Source organism: Centroberyx gerrardi, chromosome 20 (assembly GCF_048128805.1).
Source record: "Centroberyx gerrardi isolate f3 chromosome 20, fCenGer3.hap1.cur.20231027, whole genome shotgun sequence".
NCBI classification, from domain to species: Eukaryota; Metazoa; Chordata; class Actinopteri; order Beryciformes; family Berycidae; genus Centroberyx; species Centroberyx gerrardi.
The window spans coordinates 4,278,280-4,295,844 of NC_136016.1; the positions used below are offsets into that span (position 1 = coordinate 4,278,280).

A 17,565-nucleotide genomic window follows, 5' to 3' on the forward strand; every position below is an offset into this window, starting at 1 on the left:
ACACAGCTCTCACTATCCCCCGCCCCACCACCACCCTCACCCTCACCCCCCACTTCGTCTTTTATTTCTTTACTTTGGAATCATCATCACGGACGTCTTCTGATTCAACCATCTTGTTTTTTTATTTACTTATTTTCTTTTAACTTGAGCACCCTGCTTTGTTTCCTATATTTTCTTTCATCTTGCACGATGAGTTATTTTGTTTCCTTTGACTCTTTGGTTATGGTCACTCTTCATCTATGGATTATCAGTCGACGCGTCTCGACCGAGCACCTCTGGATGTAAGTCTCACCTCACCTTTTGTTGTCTTATTTTGGCAGTCCACCCTGCCTCTTTTTAAGATCATTTTCTCACCTTTCACCCCTGGGTACAACTTCCCGTTCTCACGACCTCTCACGGCTCCTGACCAAACCCGATCTTTGACCCCTCCTCCTTCATTGTTTGCCGGTCTGTAGTAATCAAAATAAAACCAAAGTGAATCAACAATCAACAGTTGATTACTACCGATCCGCCTTCCTGAAACCATCAATGTTGTGTTCCCGGCTATGGCTTTGCTACAGATGAATAAACGGGAAGTGGTAGAATATAGGGAGGAGGTGATCCTGAGAAGGGCTTCCACTTAAATCTGTGCCTGACCCTCCACCTCTGCCCGTCTGCCTGCACTGCATGACTGGAAATCAGCCCCACTCTGGCCCTATGCCAGTAAATTCTCTAGGTTTTCCACTCCTTGAGTCCTTTCCTTATCTCCTTTGGAATTACCATGAAAATCTTTTTGATGTGCTCACAGGGTCCAAAATTAACACCCGCCAAGCGTCAGATGCTAGTAAGATTTGTCTGGTAACTTTTTGAGACAATAACATAACACCTCAGACTCTCTGATCATGAGCCATTCAAATCAAACAGGCTACTGATTGGCCGCCTGTTATGCTGCTCTACATAAATTGTAGCATCTAAACTTCTGTTTCTCCACTGCCTGGATGGTTAACTAGCCTGATGTTAGTTGAAATTTAACATTATTTCCATATGGCAAGTCGCTTCATGATGAATTACAAACTTGACCCATTGCAGTGGGTGAGTGAGCAAGTTTTAAATTAAAACTAAATCTGCTCTCGTCTCTTTATTGAATGAAATAGCATTGAAAACAGGTAGTGGTTGCTGTGGAAATGTGTATATTGATTATTTTGACTGCCAACTATTCCTGGGCGCGTTAATGTTTTTTAGTTCACCAGTTCTTGGCGGGTGAGCCAAAAAGTTAATTTGGGACACTGCTTGCTCATGATAAAAAGAGGAGGCAAGGAAGGGAATCTGTCCAAACTGATCAGGCAGTTGCCTTGGCGCTGTCAGGACTGAGTCACGGTGATTGGTTTGTCCCCCGCTGAACGAGCCATCGTGGATTCCATCCATAACAAAATCAAGAAGCGCATGGAAATGTTTTGGATCATATACTAATGCCGCAGTTTCATTAGGCTTTGCCTTCTTGCCATGTAACAGTAGCGTTATAGCTTAGAGGCTTTGTCTTTTTTTTCTTTCTTTCTTTTTTTAGCCCAATCACAAAGCTGATACAGGCATATTAATTTGCTTTAGAGCTGGTTTAGGCTTTTCAGGCTGAGCTTTTCACTCCATTTGCTCTTCCTTGCTACAGAAAGCTAGCTTTTCAAATTTTCATTTTGAATAGCTTTATCGCTTTAGTTATGACAGAAGTAGCGCTTGAATACGAATACGATTTGCATTTATTGGGACATGCGTCCCTCTTTCTAGCATTTAGTAGAGAACAGTGGTCTGACTGTATGTGTGTGTGTATGTGTGTGTGTGTGCAGGAGATGCTGCGTTGTGTGTGGAGACACCTGGTGGGCGTCCTGAAGGGAGAGTCTCAGACACTCTGCTACACTTCCAGCCTTTTACACACTCTGGGATCTGTCACAGTGAGTATTGTGTGTGCGCATGTGTGCCCACATGGTACTATGGGCATAGGTTTTGCTAGGGACATAAAAAAAACAGCCTGATAATTAAAAGTTATGGAAGAAAGGAAAGAAGGAAGTATAGCTGAAATAGATGGAGAAAACAAACATTCATGGAAATGTAGTTTTCCTGTACTCTTCTACTGTTTTTTGAGATGCATGAAATGCCTTTAGGCAAAATTTAAGGGTCAAACATCCCTCCCACCCTCAAAATAGACCATCTAAGCCACTTTATATTGTTGGTGTGTGTGCGTGAGTTTAGTTCTAAATTTGCTGTGTGTCCGCTGTGTGTGTAGGTGCTTTGCTGCGTGGACAAGCAGGGCATCCTGTCGTGGCCCAACCCCAGTCCAGAGACCGTGCTGTTCTTCAGCGGGCGGGTGGAGCCGCCTCACGACAGCCAAGACGACCTCCAGGATGACCTGTCAATCAACTCCTACTGCCGAATGGAGACCGACGACGACAGGGATGAGGTAGAGGTGTGTGTGTGTGTGTGTGCGTGTGCGTGTGTGTGAATGTGATCGCTCAGGCAACTTTTTTCATTGTTTCATCGGTCAGTGATTCTTGCATTGAGGAGAGTTTCTCCTCAATGAAAAATCTACTGTTTTGTTGTTGTAAAGCGCTCCTGGCTGCCCATATGTGTGAGTGACATCTAGTTAGACCTATTTTATCTCATACAGCGCAGCGGTGTCATGATGTAGGAGTCCAGTCTTGTCTGTATGGTTGAATTTAAGTTATGTTTTAAATGTCTAGATGTTCAGTACCCATGAATAGTAGTAATTGGGCGTGTTCACACTATTTTGTAGAGAAAGTGCTACCTCAACTGCCTTTTGTGCTGATTTTGTAAAAGAGGATTGCGTTTCCATAACAACCAGTAGTAGCTGCGACTGTCAGCAAACATACTTGGGTACAACTCTCAAACACTTACCAGAGAGACCTACAGCACAGCCAATGTACTCCGAGTGGCGTTAACACGGTCAGTAATTAGTATTTCAAAGTGTTGGATCCTCTCCTGATTGGTTATGACCACTGTGCATTAGGTCCAGGAGGTGGAGGCTCTGCTCTGTCTACCAACGGAGTCTTCCATCCAGCTGGGGGACGGGCCCGAGCCCAGCGAGACGTCGCACGACACGGCCCGCTCCTCCGACACACTCCGGCCCCGACACACCTGCCAGCACACGCACACTCGCACCAAACACCACTCCGGATCCAACGTCAGCTTCAGCCACGACACCGAGGGAGGCGAGGACGACCAGGCACAGGTAACCCTCCGGAAAGTCATGGGAAATTACAGAAAATGCTTTTTTGTCATTTGAAGATTTTGGGAACTGCACACAAATGTATGGAAAAAATATTATTGTTCATTGATTGTCGTGACATGCAAATATGACTTCACAACTCAAGCTAAATTAAACTAAACTTTAATGATTAACTGAGTCATCGCAGCAGCAGATAGTAGGATATAGATAAGAATAAGACAATAAGGATCTTTTGCTTTTATTGATTTTATGTAAAGCACACTTTCATACACTCCTTGTGTATGAAATAGGCTATACAAATAAAATCTGACTTGACTTTGGTTTTGACTTGACTTTAGGTTATTTGTCCTCCTTGTCTTTTTCTTTTTGTCCCATTCGTCCCCAGGACCTAGCGCTGGGCTGCCCGGATGCAGAGGCCGAGGACTTTGTGTGCGACTACCACCTGGAGATGCTCAGCCTGTCGCAGGACCAGCAAAACCCGGTCAGCATCCAGTTCGACGACCTGTCCTGGCAGTGCCACCTGCCGTCCCTCAAGCCTTTGGGCCTCAACATCATGCTGAACCTGTGCAACGCCAGCGTCACCCAGCAGCTCTGCCGCTTCTCCGACCACCTGTCCAACCTGGCACTGCAGGAGAGCCACGGCACCGTGCTGCCCGTCTACGTGCCCTGGGGGCTGTGCGAGCTGTCCAGGCTCATAGGTGTGTTATTTTACACTCTGGCTTGGTTTGACCCTTAGTTGGGTTTGTTTGGCCATATGAGAACACAGTAATCAGACTGCGGCTTTGTTGAGAGGGAGGTTTTTACTGTTTCCAACCCTGGAGTTTTGTTCGGAGGGAAAACATGACATGACATGTTGAGTTTTACACCAGAAGAAAGTCCTTTCCCAGACTAACTTTCTGATCGATGAAGGAAATGGCTGCTCCCACATGGCTTTGATGATAAATTATGGCTACGAGTTGTTGCTTTGTTGCCTTTATGTATTGGTTTGGTTATATTTCACCCGGCGAAATTTCAAGCAAACTATAATTCATCTCCAAAAGCCACATGGGAGCAGTCATTTCCTTCATTGGTCAGAAAGTTGGTACATAAAAGGACTTTCCTCTAGGGTGAAACTCATCCATAACCCATAAATTACAGTGTTTTAAAGGAGTAGTTCACGCAAAAATCTATGGTTGGATCATAAAGTCCAAATGAATCTCTAGTGTTGGTTTGAAAACGTAGCGAGAAACCTCCCTCTCAGCAAAGTGTGTCTGATTTCTGTGTTGTCATTTTGATAAACAAACTAAGGAGGAAACCAATGACAGAGTTCAGTATTAACTGCTGTAAACCAACCAGGTGTACACCCCGACACAATTTGCCCTCTCAATTCCCTGTGTGTGTGTGTGTGTGTGTGTGTGTGTGTGTCAGGGTTCACCCCCGGCGCGAGGGAGCTGTTTAAACAGGAGAACCACTTGGCTCTGTACCAGCTGCCGTCCGGAGAGAAGGCCAAGGAGTCGGCTCCCCGTCGCCTGCATCACTTCATCAAGCGCCAGCCTCCCATGTCCCACCTCATCTCCCTGTTTGTACGAGACGCCTCCTCCAGTGAGTACACACACTTGTCTTTCTCTAGCAAGCTGCCTATCTCACTCTGTCCCACTGTGCTGTTTTGTTCTGCTTCGTCCTTTTTACCACAGCGCTGTTGGCAAGCAGAGTGAGACACTTCATTTTCATTTCATCATTTTGTATCATGTCTGTTTTTCACTGAACTGTATCTAATTAATAAAAGGAAGGTGTGAAAATGTACCTATAAATAGAATATTTTAACTATAAATCTTCACACTAGCTGTATTTTTTTTCACAACTTCCATAATCCTCTTTTTGTATGTAAATTAAATTCACATGTCGTTACACAAAGGGAGAACTTGTTCTGGGTTCTTTGTTAGTTTGTATGGACTGCTGCCATACAGTGATGTATTGCGATATACATTTCTAAATCTTCTAATGATGATAATGCAGCACATATCTGGCATTTTATAATAAATCGCATAGTTGTATAAGCAGTACTTCTTAGTATACTGTATGCATTTTGTCTTATTAATTCACCCTTTTTTCCCTGTTTCTTTTTCTGGCCTATATATGGCATAGTAAGTTGGAGAGTTAGTTTGTTTTCGTTTTTGACCTCCTGAAGTAAATAATGTAACTCGCTCTGTCTGCCCTCTGACCTGTCTGCTATAGATAACGTCCAGATGCTGTCCCACGGCTCGGCTGACCTCATTCTGGAGGCCTGCACTGACTTCTGGGACGGAGCCGATATCTACCCCTTGTCAGGCTCCGACAGGTATCACACAGACTGATTTATTTTCTCAAATTATCCAATGGAATTCAATGAAAGTGCTTCTAAAGGCATAAAATACTGGTATTCATATCTTAGGCTTACATAACTGTTTTTGCTCTTTCCTTTGCCCTCTTGCAGAAAGAAGGTTCTGGACTTCTACCAGCGTGCCTGTCTGTCGGGCTACTGCTCGGCCTTCGCCTACAAACCCATGCAGGTGTCGCTGTCCTGCCAGCTGAACGGGAAGTGCGTGGAGCTGGCCCCGGGTCCCAGCCTCTTCTCCGGGGTGGAGCTGCCCTCCACCACCCCCATCAAACACAGCTCCCGCAGGAACAGCTGGAGCTCTGACGGTATGGAGGAGGGACGGAGGGAGGGATAGTTAAGGGGAAAAGAGAGAGGGAGAACTGAAAAGAGTGGATTTTCAGTGGGAAAGTGATGGATAACTGCTCAAGTGTGTGATCCCCTCCTCACTACTTTGTCATTTCTCTTCCTCCCACATTTTTTCCTTCTCTCTTTCCCTCCCAACATCTTTCCTCTACAGAGGGTATAGGTGAGGGTGTAGAGCGGGAGGACTGTGTCCAGGCCCTGAGTGGTCAGATCTTCATGGGCATGGTGTCATCCCAGTTCCAGGCGAGGCTGGACACGGTCCGGCTCATCGACGCCCTGGTCACTGCCTGCATCCGCTTCGTCTACTTTTCCATGGAGGATGAGCTCCGCAGCAAGGTGAATATATTATTCTGGGTTTCTACAAAGCCCAGATACATGTGAAACACCCCATGGTCAGCAGAGAATATTGAGACAAATAAAGTGGAATAATTATTTTAAAAAAAATCAAGATATATGCAACCTATCACACAACAGAAGAACATGAGAAGTGTTTCGGTGTGCGTTGTAAAAAATACTATTCGCCTTATCAATATATTCAATTTACAGATGTAGATAGCATAGGTGTTTAATGTGCAGATTTGAATATGTGCATTACTAAACATTCACCTTGTGGAAAAACCCCAGATGGAGGAACCATATTACACGTGTACGTTGTTGTCTGTTCTCATTAGCATCAATGCTATCTTGTCTGTGCAGGTCTTCGCAGAGAAGATGGGTTTAGAGACAGGCTGGAACTGTCACATCTCTCTGACTCCTAACGGAGATAGTCCCTGTGACGGAGGTCCATCCAGCCCCGGTCAGGGCTCCTTGCATGAAGACTTGAACCAAGGTACCATACCTGTGTTTGTGCATTTGAAACTGCGCTTATGATGTGTTTCTATGCATTGTATTCCGCTTATGCCGGGGATACACTGCATGACTTTTAGGCTGGTTATAGCCACGATTTGGCTATCAGTCCTGATTTTCAAGATTGGTGCTAGTTTGGATCTGTCATACAAATTACCTTCTAGTGTGTCTGAGGTTTCAGGACTTTAATCTCTTGCCACCCAATCCAGTCGGAACCATCACCATTATTTCAAACACGCTTGATTTTTACGACTCAAATCTGGCCAAGTCATGACATCCTCCTGTAGTGTGAACTGGTCAACGAATCAAACCTGAAGTGTGTGATGCCCACTCTGTTTTGCGGTGTGTCCCCAACCTTAGACCGCTGTATTTGTATGTGTTATAGATTCTCGGGATGAGGCGGAAGGTCCATTACTCCCAGAGGAAGAAGCCCATTCTGACCTGGCCAGTTTCCAGCCCACGGACAGCGATGTCCCCAGCTTCCTGGAGGACTGCAACAGGGTAACAATGGCTTTGTCAATACCAATAAAGTCACTGCGCAGCACTCTTCACAATGGCAAAGGGCCTGTGTCTGTTCCTCCTTCACCCTTACAATACAGGCTGGTTTCTCTCTTTGAACTGACGACTGTAAGTCCCTGTCCAGCTGTCTTACCCTGCAGAGTATATTCAGGAGACAGCATATTATCCCTATTTTAGCTTTGATTCATTCCACTCTGAGATCCTCGGGCAACGTTCTTTTAGTGGTTTCACAGTCCATGCTGAAAACGAAAGGCTGATGGAGTTTTCTACACACTGTTTTTCGGCTTTCATTTATCTTCTAAAGTACTTCGTAACTCGATTTTGATAAGTGCTCTATAAATAAATGTTATTATATTAAAGCTGAACTATGCAAGTTTTTGGGTGCATTGCCCTGTGGATTAACATATTGCCAGTGTACCATTTTGGAGTTAATTTGCTTTGATTTAGTCTAATGATGTTGATACTGAATATGTATCCTTCCTCCCTGCCCCTTCCCCAGGCCAAGCTACCTCGTGGTATCCACCAGGTTCGTCCTCACTTGAAGAACATTGATAACGTGCCTCTTTTGGTGCCCCTCTTCACCGACTGCACCCCTGACAGTGAGTCTTCATCTTACTTCATGGATAGAGCAGATGATCTGAATAACTGCTGTCTAAAGAAATACACTGGATACACTCAGTGATGTTGGGTGCTTGGCTTTGAAGTGAAATTTACATTTACTCACACTTGTGTTTCTCCACAGCAATGTGTGAGATGATGAAGATCATGCAGGAGAACAGGGAGGTTACATGCTGTCTGGGAAGTTCTGCCAATTTCCGCAACAGCCGCCTGTTTCTCCAGAGCGACCTCAGGTATACACACACACCCCTAAACACCCTAAACAGCTGTTGTTTTGTTCATATTTTCATGTATAAATGAATGTTATTGATATTAGGGTTTGACCAGTGTTGGTTTTTCAAGGTTGATACTGATATTTTTGGATTGACACTGTTGATAGGCGATATTTTGTACCGATATTCAATATTTTACCATTTTGAATTTGACCATTCCAAAAAATTACAAGCATTCAGTGTTTCCTCCAGATTTTCTATTCTTAGCAGGGTGGAAAATACTGATACATCATGTACCGGCACTAACCGCCTCCCTCCTCCCTCCTCCCTCCACAGCATCGCTCTGGACCCTCTGTACCCGTCTCGGTGTTCGTGGGAGACGTTTGGCTACGCCACCGGCGGAGGATTTAACGGAGATGCCGAAGGCCTGTCTCCTCTGAGGCTTTCTGGACAGCTCAACAGTCTGGGCTGCTCCGTCACCTTCCACCAGGGAGAGAGCGTCAGCATGGTCAAGCTCATAGAGCAGGTTCGGAACACTCACTCACACACACACACACACACACACTCAGAAAGTTAAATAGAGCTATTTCATTCATTGAAGTTGTCTATTTCTGAATCAATTCCAGGCGCGACACACAACTTATGGCATCCGCAAGTGCTTCCTGTTCCTCCTGCAGTGTCAGCTCAGTCTGGTCATCATCCAGGTGAGAGACAAACATAATACAAAACTGGTGTCAAATTGGCAAACATGTTTTGAACGTATGAATGTTTAGATACCTGCAGTTTTATTAATGGTTTATAAAGCAAATGGTCTTGCACTGAAGTAGGGATGCACCGATCCGACTTTTTCAGTCCAGATACCGATACCGATAACTGGGCTTTGGGTATCGGCCGATACCGAGTACCGATCCGATACCAGTGTTTAATTAATAAACTGTAGGCTATGCCTCACTGTGTGGAAGAGACTGGGATCATTCTTTTATGTGTAAAGCAACATCAGGCTTGACTTTAACATTGCTTTCCTAACTTTGTAAAACAAAATGTAACAAATAAATACATAGATATAAATGTACTCAATTGTTATTTATTATTAAAATAATAAATAATCGTGCTCCAGCAACTTGGTAAAACATCTTCAAAATTAACAGGAATTACAATTCAAGTGTAAACCTTTTAAATGCAGCAACAAATTGGTCAGGAATTAAAATTCCAGTATAAAACAATACAACTGCATCAAATGAGAACAAAATGTAAACATTAAATCACAATTAAGTCACAAACTAGTGCAAACAAACTTGATAAATTAAATCACAATTCACACAAGTAGTATAAACAAGTAACTTGGTAAAAACAAAACATTCAAAATATGCAGAATAAACCTAAATTACTGAAATAACTCTGGCTTAACTGGTAATCTTGCTTTATGAAACAGCCCTCAGAAAAAAAATCAAGGTATGTTAGTCTGACTATGTGTCGGCCGAATGGAGCAGCAGTACCTGACGAACAGGGAAAACACTTTAAATCATGTTGTGGCAGGAAACAACGTTGACCTACAGCCGAGTCCCCGTAAACCTTGGATTTATGAATGGAGTCTGGCTGGACGCGCCGATTGTATAATTGGTGGAAAACTACTTTACCTCGCAGGTTAAATGGCAGCCTGCTCGGCCGCGCGGTGACCCGGGAGAGTTTAAACATATAACCGAGACAAAGTATTCATGCAGGTGTGTTTTTAACTACCGAGCATCAGCACCGACCCCCGGTCAGCTCACCCCGACCCCGGCTCTGTTATGAGGGTTGGGCGCCAGGTTAGCTTGTTAGCCTGGATGCTAGCTGCGGGAGGCTCGCGCCCCATGAGCGAGAATTCAGTGCGCGAGACGCTGCGCGGCAGGCGGGATCCTCCGGAGCTGCTGGACCGGAGGAGCCACCGGACGGACCGAAGGCAAATGGCCGGGTCTACCGGCTCGCTGCTGACGCATGACGTAGTATGCGCACGTAGACATAAACATAGAATTGAATTGAATAGATCGGCCCCATTGTCACCGATACCCGATCCAGCTATTTGAGTCAGTATCGGACCGATATCCGATATCAGTATCGGATCGGTGCATCCCTACACTGAAGTACATTTTAGATGTGCTTGTGTGTTACGAACCCACTAGAACCCTTAGATCATCAGGTAGAAGCTTTTTATCTATTCCCAGGGTTAAATCAAAAACCGGGGTAGCTACTTTTTGGTTTTATGGACCAAGTAAATGGAATGCCCTGCCTGAAGCTGTGAGAGGTGCCACAAGACTTAATGCTTTTGAATAAAAACTGAAAAATTATCTTTTTAATGGTGCCTTTGACTAGGCTTTAATCAGTTTGGGTTCTGGGAGCCTATAGTTTGTATCTTATTATTTTTTACTTTATTTTATTTTATTTTTGTTGTACTTTATCTTTTCTCTATTTTTTATTTTCTCTACTGTGTACTTTACACTGTATTATTATTACAGTGGCTACGGCCAAAGAAAGCAGGACTCACCAATGACGACTGAACCGACCGCCAAAAGATTTTTTTTCACCATCTCCACCCCTACCAGCCACTAAGAAGAGAAAATTAGATCCTATTAGTGCACAGTTTACGTTGCATGGTTTTTTTGGGTAATGAAGTCCTTCAAACTTTCAAAAATGCAAAACTGTTATCTTTCACTGCTAGTTGGGCCGCGAAAGTGTGAAATTGTTCAGTGCCGCTTTAAAGTGTGTGAAAAGCAGATTTTGTTGATATTGTATGATTGAATGCAATGTGTTTTTCTGCAGTTCTTAGCCTGTCTAGCCCAGCTCCCTCCTCCCATGAACACCACTGACATCCTCTGGCTGTCCTGCTTCAGCTGCCCACTGCTAAGGTACTCACACACACACACACACACACACTCACTCCTAACATAATAAGGAAACTAATAATACTATGGCATATCACTGTGCAACAGAACGTCACACTAACCATCCGTATATATTTTGTTGACAGCGTGTCTCTTTTGGGGAAGCCACCAGACAGTTCAGTCATGACAGTTGCCACAGGGAAGAACCTAGATGCCATTCCTAGGAAGGTAGGATCACATACCACTGCTCTGTAAGCTTTAGTTACTGGTGGGTTACTGCTAAAAAAGCTTACACAGAGGTTGAAAAATTCACTATAATTGATGATAGCAATCGTAGAAGATAATAAGCCTACTTGATACAGATGGGCTGTCAACAATAGAATGAAGCTGGGCAGGTGACTAACATGGGGAAAATCCCTTGTTGAACCAATAGACTGGTTGAACAACAGTACCATGTGACTAGACAGCTCTATAGGTGTTTAGAATAGCAAATGTAAAACACACTGATGGAAAGTTCATCCCGCCACCATATCTTTTGACCTACTGCGAAGGTTGTAGGCTGGATTAAAGTGAAAATTTTCATAGACTACCTTTAAGTTTAATTAGACGGAGGATTTTATCATCGTGTCCTCTTCCACCAGACCCAGAACTACTTCCTTGGCTGTTTCCTGCTGAAGTTTGGCCTGACTGTGTGTGCCTACCTAGTGGGCTTCGGCTTCACCCTACAAGAGGTTTGCCTCAGAACCAGCAACTTAACCCTGGCCGACAACACCACCACCCTCAACTGCACGCATATACTCACAGCCAGGTAGGAGGAACCCTCACCATCGCCTTAATATAGCATGCAAATGGACATAAAGGATATTTAAAGGTGCTACATGTAGCATTTTAACCTCAATAAATCATTACCACTTTAATTTTAGACATAAGTATAATTACTGTAAACAAAAGAGACCATCGCCGAGACGACTGGTAGCCTCCACTGCTGTGCTCTACGCTATATTTTACATTGTGTGCCACCAGGTCGGATTTGGCGGGAAAAGGAGCTAATGGAGCTAAAGATTTCAGACTTTCTCTCAATGGCAGATGGTGTAAGGAGTGAAAGGCAGATGGGAAAATCACTTCCAACATGTTTATCCTCTTCAGTAAAGCCAAAGAGAAAATAAACAAACTCAGGGTGACACCATTGAGGGGGACGAGGATAAGTGCCAACATCTGCTTTGCCATAGGAAGTAACGGGGTTTGTGGGAGATGTAGTCTTAATCTTGACAACAGTACCACTGGTGTGAAGTAGAGGCTACCAATCATCATTTGTTTACAGTAATTAAAGGTATCACGATTAATATGACTACGATATTGATGTTTAAAATGATACAACAGATACATGCACTGCTCACTGGTCCTCACATCTGATAGAGTAAAAATAGTCAAGAAAATAAGAGATTTAATGAATCAGTTCAATGACTTCTCACTGTATTTGTGAATGCAGCTCTTCTGAGAACGCCCCTCATTGGTTCAGTGAGCTGTCAAACGGTCTGCTGCTAACTCAGAAGGTTATGGCCGGGTTCCTGGCCTTGCACACAGGTATGAACTGTGACCCAGACATGCAGCATAAACAACAATCAAGCCTATTCATGTTTTTCTTTTTTAATAAATGTCTACCCTCTCCTGTTTGTCTACATCTATCTCGATTTCCCAGTGGTGATCTCCCTGAGCTATGTGCACCGCTCTCAGCCTCTGTGGAGAAAGAGTCCCTTCAGCAATACCTGGTGGTGTCTCACTGTACCTGTGGTGTAAGTGATCGCTTCCTCATTGATTGCCTTTGCCTGATTGCTTTCTCAAGTCATGCTCTTGTGTCTTTTTCTCCTCCTCTTTCCTCCACTATATCTGCTCTATCTTGCATATTAACAAGATCCACAGATTTAGAGGTAATTTATCTCATCGTATTTAGATTACTGCAACTTTCTCAATTTCTATTTTATACAGAGAATTGATTTTGAAATTTTTCTGATCATCTTTAAAGCAAAGTTAGGTCAGGACCCCAGCTGTATTGCAGATCTCTTAGTTTCCTATGAGCCGGAGCCCTCCTGCCTGTCCCTCAGTCTAGACTCAAGACTAAAGGTGATTGAAGGGTCTTGTGACTGTCCCTCAGTTTAGACTCGAGACTAAAGGTGATCGAAGATACTTCTGACTGTCCCTCAGTCTAGACTCGAGCCTAAAGGTGATCGAAGGGTCATCTGACTGTCCCTCAGTCTAGACTCGAGCCTAAAGGTGATCGAAGGGTCATCTGACTGTCCCTCAGTCTAGACTCGAGCCTAAAGGTGATCGAAGGGTCATCTGACTGTCCCTCAGTCTAGACTCGAGCCTAAAGGTGATCGAAGGGTCATCTGACTGTCCCTCAGTCTAGACTCGAGACTGAAGGTGATTGAAGGGTCCTTCTGACTTTTTTTCAGTCTAGACTCAAGACTAAAGGTGATACACCTTTCACTTGGTTTTAGTTACGTTTCCTTTTTAGCTCCTCTTTATATATTTTACTATCCTTGTTTCTATGCTTTGCTGTGAAGCGCTTTGTAAACTCTGCTTTTAGATCAGTATTCTATAAAGATAGTTATTATTAGCACATCTCGTTTAATCTCTACTTTTCATCTCTTCTTTTGAGTCTTTCTCTTCAACCTTCTGGATAAAACACACACATTCTCAACCCTCGCTCCCTCCTCTCCTCCAGTTTGCTCGGCCAGGTCGTTCAGGCCACGGTGGATTACCAGTTGTGGTGCGACCGGAGCAGCACACTAACCTTTGACCTGGGAGACATACCTCTGCTAGCCTGGCTACTGGTCTCACTGTCCCCGCTGCTGGTGATGTTGGTCAACGAACTGGTCAAGCTGCACGAGATACGGTACGAAACAAGGGCGAAAATATAGGAGGGAGTAATACAAAACAGTAAAGCGGGCAGTTCTGGATTGAGGGGAAATCTACACTGTAACATGCATTTTAAACAAATCATGGTGCTGTGTATCATGGGAGATGATTTGTGGGAAACGGATGGCAGAAAGAAGCAGTAGAGAAAGTGAAGCAGATGACGCAAACAGTTTAAGATTGCGGGAAAAACAGATGGGATTAGAGTGGGATTAGAGGATTATTTAGAGATGAGATCAGTCTTTCATTTTCTCTCGTCTCATGAAGCCATGTCTTGATCATGTGGTGTGATTTGTCCCCTCTCTCTCTCTCTCTCTCTCTTTCTACTGCAGGGTGCGAGTTCGCTACCAGAAGAGGCAGAAGCTGCAGTTTGAAACAAAGCTGGGGATGAACTCTCCGTTCTGATGCGTTCCCCTCCGAGGAACTCGGCGGTACGGCAATACTGGGAACCAGTCGCCGCTCTGGGAAACAGGGAAAGGGCAGGGTGCGAGTGGCGCCCGCTCTAACACTCACTACCCCTGCCTTGTTTTAAGGGCACTTTGTCCCGCTTCGGCCCAAAAGCACTGCAACCATCAGGTGGAGCAGATATCAACCAAACGGCAATGTCGGGGCTTTACGATACAAATATTCAAGATCCTCCATTTCTGTTTTATTGAAATGATTGGTGTTATATCATGGTTATTTGAAGGGCAGGGGAAAGGGAAATTCCAAAGCATATTCATTTCTCTTTTCCTTTTTTTAATAGAAAAGAGCCCAAAATAGGCGACTATTTATTGTATGATTTTTTTTTTTGTTTGTTTTAAAGGCATGAGGAATGTTTTTTGAAGAGGTTCCGCTCGTTCACAATCACTTTTATCCTCCCTCTCCGGGCCGATCGCCGAGAGACGAACACTTCTGCATGGTCCTTCTCATCCTGTGCTTCATGTCCCAGGGATACCGCAGGTCCTCAGGAATCCACTAAATGCATTAGACTTGCTACTTTGAAAGGATTTGGGTATTAAGTTCATCTAAATTCCATTGGGATCCTTCTTGGTCTGAGCGTCTCTGTGCTTTTGCGGAATTTCGGCGTCGACGGAGGCGGATCCTGAGGACCTGCATTGAACCGCGACATACCGTTAGACTAGTTCAGCCTTCATTTAAAGGACGTCCGTGAATGTCAGCGCGTCTTTACCATGAGAATCCCATAGAGCTGAAAGCAAAAAGGTAGTTTGTAATGTCTTAAAGTTCGGTATCGGCTTGAGATGCCTGTGGTTGGGCATCTGCAGGGAAAGGGTGTAACGCTACCTCTCGCAATTCAGGACAGCTTGGAAAAAAAATGTGACAAAGAAACATTTGTAAACTGGCTTTCCGCGGGCCCTTCTGTAATTCAGCCCTCGAGCCACATTATCAGCATAATCTCCTCTCTGCTGTTATGTTTTATTTCACAACAAACGTTCTTTGTTGCTACCCACGCGCACCAGTTCCCGAGCTAAGCCGAGGTCAGTCCTGCTGTAACGCAATAAGCAACGAATACGAATGTGATTGTTTTCTGTGAAGGATAAAATCGGATCGGTCACATTTTATACATATATAAATATATATATACCTATCTATCTGAAGAATGTGCCGGCATGCCACTTAAACCCATGCACTGTATTGAAAGAGCAGTGTTTTGTTTTTTTAACCTTAGGGAGAATCCATACAACTGGCTACAAAAGGCGAAGGTTTTACCGAGCAAATGCCGAGGTTCGCTCTGCGGTATCCTAGCGTTACCGGTCGTGCGAAAGGTGCTTCATATCATTCAGTTGCCTTCTCTCTCTGCCCGGTTCACCGCTCGGCGGCCCTGTGCGAACCCGCGGGGGTAGAGACGGACGGGAGCTCAGGATACCGTTCCGTTTCGAAGTAAATGACTCGCTGGAGAGATTTCATCCCGCAAAGTTGTTTTAATAACCCCCCCCCCAATTTCTTAGTTCATCCTCTGACCAGCATATTCCAGGGATTAAGAATAAAACGTTTGATCTCTTCGTCCCTGATAAACACCAGATATCCCGTCTAGCCTGCAGCTTTCTACCCCGTTTATTTCTACTAGGCCTATTTATTCACAGTCAATGTGCGGCATCAGCAGCGGACGTCTGTATCACTGATGGTCTTCTTTGATCGGACCAGCCTTCTCTGTGGTGCTCTCGTCGTTTCAGATGGATGTCATGTGACACTGCTATATGAATGGGATTCTGCTGTCATTTTCTGGCAACGCATTGCTTTGATGTCACTCAACCTTCTTTTGCATGAAAACAATGAAAGTCATTCGTGTCCACTCAGTGTGGCCTGATCCAGAGAGAGCACAAAACATGGTGTGTGGGGTTAACTTGCGTGATTGCGTGTACACTTGTGCCTGTTTTAGTTCTGCTGCCCTTTCAAGTACACATTTGAATTGGGGTGTATGTGGATTAGCTGATGTGATGTGAAAGTACCAGTTGGTCATCCGGTGGCATCCGAGGCACTGAAGTTGATCACTTTGGGATGAACACAATAGTCGGCAGGTTAACCGATGCCTCAACTGAAGCTATTGAAGACGATTTTAAACATTGCAATGCAACAATCCATTTACGATATGTGATTTTATTTTTGTTTTTGCCCTCTTTTATACTTTTGGTTTGTTTTGTATCATCGCAAAACATCTGGGCTATGCTGCATGATTAAGAAACAATGGATGCTCCGTCTTGGTCAATGTTGATGTTTCTATATGATTTTACTGTTCCGTTCTAGTTGGTTTACTACACAAATCGAATCCAGTCAAGCATGGACTGCAGGTGTTGCTAGTGTTTTCTCACCACACTGACTGCTGACATGACACAGCCCTATTACAGCCTGCGAGGTTGATGCGAGGCATTTTGATAACGTTTTCATGCATATGCTTGCAGCTGAACTCTGTGTCAGCTGATTCTGGGGGGTAAAAAGTGATGGACTATGATAAGGTTGTTCACAAGATACATAAATGTATATTTTGTATTTTTTAAAGTGTCTATGTAAAATTATTTCAGTTATTTTTTTTGGCAAATTTTGTTTGTGTATTGATTATGTCATGTTAATAAATATGGTCTTTTTTTATTTACATGATTGTTGTGTTAAGATGTAACTTCCTGTCTGGAAATTGAATCGTTGCAGCGGCCAATGGCAATTGGATACAGCAATGAAAATAGAACATAAGTAGAAATATTGCAAATGGGAGGTATGTAAGTGTGATGCAAATGACAATTACAACACTAGGACCTATTTAGAAGAAATGTGTGAAAAATATATGAATTGCTGCATGTATGAGGAAAGTAGAACATACTGAGGCAAAGAAAAAATCAAATATGTACAGTGAAAATATACCAAAAATATGACATATATATACAGTATGAAAATTAATAAATAAAAAATCGAAATATATACAATACATGAGAATGAGAGAAGTATAGGAACAAGAATAAAACAAATGTATAAAAAAATGCATAACAAATACAAACACGGGCTTTGGCCTCTCTTCTATCAGCACTGATTGAGGTACCGTTTCTCTTCCGCAGCGGTCCTTTCAGCTTAAACACGATTGGATAAGAAACGGGCGAGTGTAGACCCCAACCAATCACAGCGGATACTTCACGCCCCACGCGTGATTTGTAGACCAGTGTCAAGCTAGCTAAAATTAGCACTTCTGGTTGAACT

The 17,565-nt window shown here is 43.8% G+C and overlaps 1 protein-coding gene across 4 annotated transcripts in view; it reads left to right on the plus strand.

Moving 5' to 3' along the window:
• Positions 1-16,952, plus strand: part of tmem94 (transmembrane protein 94) — a 29,357-nt gene extending 12,405 nt beyond the window's left edge. For 2 of the 4 annotated variants that reach the window (XM_071922906.2, XM_071922908.2), the window contains 22 exons: positions 1,818-1,922; positions 2,255-2,434; positions 2,996-3,217; positions 3,600-3,912; positions 4,622-4,795; positions 5,429-5,531; positions 5,667-5,875; positions 6,067-6,248; positions 6,609-6,741; positions 7,144-7,259; positions 7,777-7,876; positions 8,020-8,128; positions 8,444-8,633; positions 8,734-8,811; positions 10,904-10,989; positions 11,112-11,193; positions 11,607-11,773; positions 12,455-12,549; positions 12,665-12,758; positions 13,691-13,861; positions 14,214-14,333; positions 14,365-16,952. In XM_071922906.2, coding sequence (XP_071779007.1) covers positions 1,818-1,922; positions 2,255-2,434; positions 2,996-3,217; positions 3,600-3,912; positions 4,622-4,795; positions 5,429-5,531; positions 5,667-5,875; positions 6,067-6,248; positions 6,609-6,741; positions 7,144-7,259; positions 7,777-7,876; positions 8,020-8,128; positions 8,444-8,633; positions 8,734-8,811; positions 10,904-10,989; positions 11,112-11,193; positions 11,607-11,773; positions 12,455-12,549; positions 12,665-12,758; positions 13,691-13,861; positions 14,214-14,286 — 2,982 coding nt within the window. In that variant the 3' untranslated portion in view covers positions 14,287-14,333; positions 14,365-16,952. Of the gene's footprint in view, positions 1-1,817; positions 1,923-2,254; positions 2,435-2,995; positions 3,218-3,599; positions 3,913-4,621; positions 4,796-5,428; positions 5,532-5,666; positions 5,876-6,066; positions 6,249-6,608; positions 6,742-7,143; positions 7,260-7,776; positions 7,877-8,019; positions 8,129-8,443; positions 8,634-8,733; positions 8,812-10,903; positions 10,990-11,111; positions 11,194-11,606; positions 11,774-12,454; positions 12,550-12,664; positions 12,759-13,690; positions 13,862-14,213; positions 14,334-14,364 lie in introns of those variants that run through there. The other 2 variants (XM_071922907.2, XM_071922909.2) reach the window with 2 other exon arrangements.
• The last annotated feature ends 613 nt before the right edge of the window (positions 16,953-17,565 follow it).